The sequence below is a fragment of the Sinocyclocheilus grahami genome, unplaced genomic scaffold, assembly GCF_001515645.1.
Source record: "Sinocyclocheilus grahami isolate Dianchi unplaced genomic scaffold, SAMN03320097.WGS_v1.1 scaffold695.1, whole genome shotgun sequence".
NCBI classification, from domain to species: domain Eukaryota; kingdom Metazoa; phylum Chordata; class Actinopteri; order Cypriniformes; family Cyprinidae; genus Sinocyclocheilus; species Sinocyclocheilus grahami.
In genome coordinates, this window is record NW_015505874.1 from 140,316 (window position 1) to 147,498 (window position 7,183).

General features: G+C 37.0%; 1 protein-coding gene across 1 annotated transcript; it reads left to right on the top strand.

The window, feature by feature from the left end:
* Window positions 1-191: 191 nt before the first annotated feature.
* On the top strand, window positions 192-3,699 carry stpg1 (sperm-tail PG-rich repeat containing 1). Its single transcript, XM_016243579.1, has 9 exons — window positions 192-205; window positions 867-914; window positions 988-1,094; window positions 1,621-1,719; window positions 1,920-2,099; window positions 2,410-2,521; window positions 2,854-3,022; window positions 3,324-3,514; window positions 3,626-3,699. The coding sequence occupies exons 2-9, from the start codon at window positions 884-886 to the stop codon at window positions 3,697-3,699; spliced, it is 963 nt and encodes a 320-aa protein (XP_016099065.1). The 5' UTR covers window positions 192-205; window positions 867-883.
* Window positions 3,700-7,183: the final 3,484 nt, after the last annotated feature.

Sequence of the window (7,183 nt, forward strand, 5' to 3'; positions counted from 1 at the left end):
TTGGACACGATTTTAGGGCGGGAATTATATTAATGATAATAAAATCCTGATAAATACATCAGGGTGTGAAATCCTAATAATAACGTAATTTAAAATATCCAAGAAATATATAATTGATGATTTCATTCGCATTTGGATTCCAATTTTTTATCGTTTCCATGTGACGTGTCCTCCTCCTTGACCAATGAAACGCGGGCGTGAACAGGTAAGCCACGCCTCCCTGGGCTTTCGTTCTGCGTACTATTTCCAGTTCTAGCCGTTCTTCTTCTTCTTGTACGATTTTATGGCGGTTGACAAGCCATTTGAAAGTTCTTTGCCGTAGGCCTCACAACAAAATCTCTGGCTTTCTCGCGCTTTTTTGTCTTTTCTGTCATTTTACGTACACGCACATTTCTAGCCAGTGGCCACCAAGCGGTGACAGAGTACTTGTTATAAAAGCAACTTTCTTTGCGTTAGCTAATGTACACAGACGTCACAGTAAACATTTTTAAACGGGAAGGACAATTGATGCGAAGGCAATAACAACTATTATTTTAATAATATATTTATTCAGTAGTAATATAGCTACTATGACCCGATTGGGTCATAAAAATAGAATCTTCATTAATTGGGACTTTAATGTATTTATTTATTTGTTATTGGCGTTTGCTGATTAACGTTGTTTACAGTAGGAAAGGTTAACGCATCTAACGCTCGGCGTCGCGTTTGCATGTTGCCATGGCAACACACAGTCGCTCACGCAGGCCAACACAAACTCAGTGAGTTCACCTGCGACAGCATGAAAACAACAGAACAGGTCATTTAGTGGGTTTTAATAAATAGAGACTTTTTTATGTGTATGCTTTTCTGTCTTCCTCTGAACAAAGAAAACTACACGACAAGCATGGGCAAACTATACAAGGGACTGAATGAATGTGAGTGATTTGCCTCTAGTGTCCTAAAATCGGAAGAATATTCTTATTCAGAGCCATGTATTTCTCTCTGTAGTTCAGGGATGTGCTTCATCCATTCCAACCAAGTACCAGACAATCATCATCAGCAATGAAGAGAAGAAAGGCTTTTCCTCGCAGTCAAAGAGGTTTCAAAATCACCTGGTGAGCAGATTCAATAATCCAGCTCTCTTATATTCATTTTTTATGTATTATCCGTGTCTGGGAAAGTTACTTTTAAAAGTAATGCATTACAATAATGCGTTACTCCATAAAAAAGTAACTAATTACGGTACTTCAGTACAGGCTAAACAATCACCAGCAAAGGGAGTGTGTGTGCATCTTTTAAAGTCCTTCTAATGTGAGACAGCTGTGAACTGATGATGAGATCTAATGAGTGACAGGTGATGCAATAGATGATGAGTCCGGCAAAGGATTATGGGGAATGTAGTCCAGGGTGAATGGCAAAAGTCAGGGATGGAGTGCCCACTGGTGGCGCTCAAGGGCACTCCAGTTGGTGATCGTGACAAATGCGTAACCCCAACACTGTGTATTATATACTTTGAGTTTATGGTGTGCCATTAAAAGCAATGCTTATCTATCTATCTATCTATCTATCTATCTATCTATCTATCTATCTATCTATCTATCTATCTATCTATCTATCTATCTATCTATCTATCTATTTCAGAATGAGAATCCAGGGCCTGGTTCATATATCTCAGGTGCACCTGCTGAGGGATGCAGTCCTTCATTCTCTAAGAGAGGAACAGGCAGCTTTGCTTCAAAAGTGAGACCTTGATCAAAGACTTGTTATACAGAAACATCTGGAAATGACATATCCTACATTAATCAGTGCATGTGCAGGCATCTTCTTTATGACAGAGGTCTTCCAAACTATTATGCTTTAGACATCTGACCTTCCTTGCCTTGCACTTCTTTGAAATATTTTATGATGTATAATATTACTGACTGTTTTCGCATCTTGAGGCCGGTCGTGTGCCACGTAGCTTCCGGAGATTAAGCCCAGGACCTGATGCTTATAACCTCCAGACGTCTCTACTTCACAAGCACGATTTTAACAGAGGAGAATCCAGAATGTTTCGTCTGCCGGTTGCAGTAAAGAGGGAAGAACCAAAAAATGAAAATCCTGCTCCAAATCAATATGATGTATGTATTGACTCTGGGTGTATAACTTTGTGGCAGACATTACTATTATTGTTTTTTGTCACAGTGAAAGGTTACCGTTTGATTATGATTATGATTGATTTCCAAATCATTATCAGCCTGTTAAGTTTTCTTCTTAAAACAGCTTTTCGTAGAACAACACTTATTTGAAAAATAACTATTTGTACCATTATAAATGTGTCTTTACTGTCCCTTTTGATTTGATGCATTCTTGCTGAATAAAAGTAAAAAAAATCCTACTGACCTCAAACTTTTGAATGGTAATGTATGATTTAATTCATGTTGTTGTCAGGTGTCTTATAGTGCTGTGGACAAAAATTCAACCGTTTCAGCTCAAAGTGCATTTTGCTCTAAAACCAGACGGAGTGCCAGTGTCTCAGACAACTTTAAAGGACCCTCTCCCTGTGAGTAACTCAGTTTTAGATGAAGATGATTATGTTAGAGGTGCAATGCAAACTGTTAAAACACTTCAGTAACAACATTATATGAAAACCAATGAATATTGATGGGCTTTTCAAGAGTGTGAGTGTATCTTTGCATATGCACATAATTACAACCACTGTACATATTTTAAATTCAGCAGTGAAATGAGGTATAATATTCATTGGTAAAGAAGAGATATTCCTGTGCTATTAATTAATTTGTTCACATGTTCATATTTACTCAAATCAATGTGCCAAACAAACCAAAGAAATTACGGATTATGAATCTATCCATCTTTATTCTCGTTCTGAAGGCCACTATAATGTGAGTGACATTTTGCTCCAGAAGACGCCTCAAGTTCCCATCTCCTGTTTCAAATCCACCACTGCCCGGATCCAGCCACCAGTGAGAAACAACATCCCTGGTCCTGGGACCTATAACCCCTATCAACCACCAGAACCTGTGAAGAGAACCGTTCTGCCGTAAGTGTTGAGTCAAAACTGCAATAAATTAACACCCATAGAGTTTTTTTTCATGATCTTAAGAGCAATAATGCACTGGTGGAACATGTACGTTTATATAATGATTTTTGGCAATTTATATATTGCCAGCCAAGAATTTCATCACAATACACAGATATTTTTGAAAATATTTCATATATATAAAAACAGCTGCTTTTATCATTAACTACTAGATTTTCAAAAGCAGAATAAGAATAGTCATGGATATCTCAGATGTCTCGTTCTTGATGGATTAAGAGGTTTCACTCTTGTATCTGTGCAGAAGGAGACACTACTTGGGATTATCAGCGCCACCTCTGATCCCCATCAAAGACCCACCCTTCCCTGGCCCGGGACATTATGACATAGTGAACTACAATCGTCCGGCCAAACACCTTGTATCTAGTGCCGCCTTCCTGTCCGGGACAAGCAGGTGGATACAAGACGTCAAAGGACAGGACATTCCTGGTCCCGGTAACACTTACATAACCTTTATTTCATTTAAAGTAGTGTTTAACTGTAGTGTTTTAACTTATATCATGGATATACTGTATGTACTGAATATACTAAATTTCCTCCTCCCAGGTTTTTATGAACCAACGGTGCTTTCAAAGATATCATTCTTGTGTAATCCTGCAAAAATGTGGATACCGGCTTAAACAAACTTATTTTGAACAAATTTTAGTAAACAGTTTATACAGATTTTAAGTATTTGTGTGCTCATGTTTCATAAAAATGGCATCTCAATAAGATTATTTTAAAGTATTATATCAATTGAGCTGTGATCTCAAACTGCTGTAATGAAGAGATATACACTGGTGACCAAAAGTTTGGAATAATTAAGATTTTTAAATGTTTTTGAAATAAGTCTCTAATGCTCAAGGGTATACAGTATATACAAGTTTTGATCAAATAAATGCAGACTTAGTCACTAAGTGAATCAAAGCATTCTCAGAAACATGGAGCCGCTTTCTCTGTCTGAGTCATGTCTGAACAGCTGAAAGTCAAAGCAGACACAGCTGAGCTCCAAACCCTTGATCCCTCAGCAGCCGATCTTGGACCTGCTGGATGGTGAACGTGATTATGTGAGTGATGTGCTTCAGCTGATCCTGGGTCAGTGCTGTAATACAGGGGTAGGAGCAGCTGTTGCTGGAGAGGAGGGTGTGGAGGACTGAGCTCATCTGAACAATGCCAAAATCTATGAGAGGATTTCAGACGGTCATGATGACATGAAAATGTCCTCTGGAGCATCAGTGAATGACCTCGGGACAAGGTCAACATTACTTTTAAAATGATTCATCAGGGCTGTTTTGGGCTGTTTAATACCACCTTTATCTGATTAAATATTTATAGATTATGATGTAACAATATAAAAGATGATTCAGTTATGATTATAGAATAGTTATGTTATTGGCTGCAAAATATAATAGACAATTGCTCACCAAAGCTCCATTTATTTGATCAACAAAATACAGTTAAAACAGTAATAATGTGAAATATTATTCAAATTTAATAGAACTGTTTTCTATTTCAATATATTTTAAAATGTAGTTTATTCCTGTGATGCAAAGCTGAATTTTCAGCAGCCATTACTCCAGTCTTCAGTGTCACATGATCTTTCAGAAATCAAAGGGTCTTTGCTCAAGAAACATCTCTCATTATTATCATTTTAAAAAACAATTGTGCTACTTAATATTTTTGTGTAAACCGTAATACATTTTTTTCAGTATTCGTTGATTAATAGAAGGAAATAGAATGAAACTGCAATCTTTTGTAACATTATAAATGTCACTTTTGATCAATTTAATGCATCCTTGCTTATGAATTTCTTTCAAATAAAATCTTACTGACCTAAAACTTTTTAATGGTTTAGTGTATATGCTAATGATTTTTAATGGTAATTATGACTACACTATATAGTATAAATGTTCTCAAATCCCGCCAGGATTCTAGGGTGTTCTGGGTGGTTGCCGGGTCATTGTTATGCGGTTACTAAGGTGTTCTGAGTGGTGTTTAGTGTGATGCTTTTCAGTTGCTAGGGTGATTGCTATAGGTGATAACTTACTTTAGAACTGTTCACTAAAACGGTTATTTGGGGAACCAATTGGTTCTTCTATGGCATAATTGCGGAAAGAAAACCCTTTTGGACCTTTTATCTTTGGTTTGTTGAGTTCTAGATATTTTCAGTATGGGAAGCCTTACAGTAAAATTCAGTGCAGTTGGTGAAATATTTGGAGTAATAAGTGTGCAGTAATGCAGAATGTTGTCCACCCATCCCGTATGTCGTCTGTTGCTGATATCTCAAACCCTGCAGCTGTTCAGCCACCCCTGTCAGCAGCTGTGAATATATTCAAATGCTGACCTCACCATTGTCCAAAACGACTTATCTTTAATATCATGTGTATGTCTTTCAGATTTCAAAATTAGATCATAACTGTTAAAGTGATGTGAGGTTTTTGAGAGCTTGTGCTTCTTGTGATCATGCTATTGGCAAACATAGACTAAACGGTCATTGTACATCACATGTGAGAAGAAATCAGCCATAATTGGGGTTCCTTAAAGGGGTCATATGATGTTGATAAAAATAACATTATTTTGTGTATTTGGTGTAATGAAATGTGTTTATGCATTTTAAGGTTCAAAAAACACATTATTTTCCACATACTGTACATTATTGTTTCTCCTCTATGCCCCGCCTTTCTGAAACGCGTCGATTTTTACAAAACTCATCGGTCTGAAAAAGCAAGGTGTGCTCTGATTGCCCAGCTATCCAGTGTGTTGTGATTGGCCGAATTCCTCAAGCGTGTGACGGAAATGTTACGTCCCTTACCATATTGTGATGCCTGCGGCAACCACATGTGATGACCCCTGGGCTTCGTCCACGGTGAAAGCCGATCCGGCGATCCACAGAGCGAAGTTGAAGTATTTCCTCAGCGACCAGCACGGATCAGCTCCAGGCATGACGAAGCGATATCGTCCTGTTTTGGAAGGCCAAACAAAGTAGTTTCGCTTTCACAACGAAGCACACAGCACCTTCACAACATGGCGGCGGCAACAATACTACAGCAAGAATAAAAGTTGCGCCTTCTTTCTTTGCGTGAACATTTGGGCGGCGTTATGCAAATCTTCCCACATAGTGACATAGACATGTGGGGGCGTGTTAGAACGAGCCGTTTTAGGTAGGTGTGGCTGACTCTTAACTTTTATAAAGAATATCTCTTTGGATTTGAGACTTTAGTCTTTGCAACTTTACAGATCTTCTTTATGCACCAAGAGCTTGTAACACTCCAAAGAGAAAGGAAAAATTTAAATCGCATCATATGACCGCTTTAAGAGAACAGTTCACCTCAAAATGAAAAATATCTACTTATTATCTGCTCATCCTTATGATTAACCTATAGGTTGTTTCTGTTTGTTGAACACAAAAGGAGATGTTTGCACTCAATGAAAGTGGACTGTGACCTATGGTTGTCCAAAAAAAAAAGCTAAAGAGTACCTTTAATGAAAGTAGTCTGTCTTCCTTTATGTGATCAGTATCCCAAAATGTACTGTATGTCATTACTGAAAATTATTAATTAACTAAAGTTAAAACTGTTATACATTATATATTATATTAACAAACCTAAAATTATAAATGTTAATGTTAAGAAATTAGAAACGGCAACACATATTTTAGAATGTTTTTAAATAGAAAGACTGAACAATTGTTTTCTTTTTAAACATAATCCAACATTTTTTTACAGTATAAATTAAATAAAATGAGTTAAAGTCACTGATCTACATAACATTATATATATACTGTATATATATATATATATATCAGTGGCGGGCCGTGCATTTTACACCTAGGCCTTCAGTGGCGTCCTACATGAATTAATTAATCTCTTGTCTTCATACCATCATAATGATGCCACGACTATAGAAACCATAAATATTACACAGTAATGCAGTATAACAGGGCACTACATAACAGACAGGTATCTTATGTAGCGAGAATGAATGCCATTACTAAAGAAAGAAACCCAATTAACAATTAAAAAACATACATCACCTGTAGCTGAAGCATTAACCTAACAAAATGACACAAATACAGTCCATCCGATGTTCTTACAGACATTTATTCACCCAAACGCATTTATACCT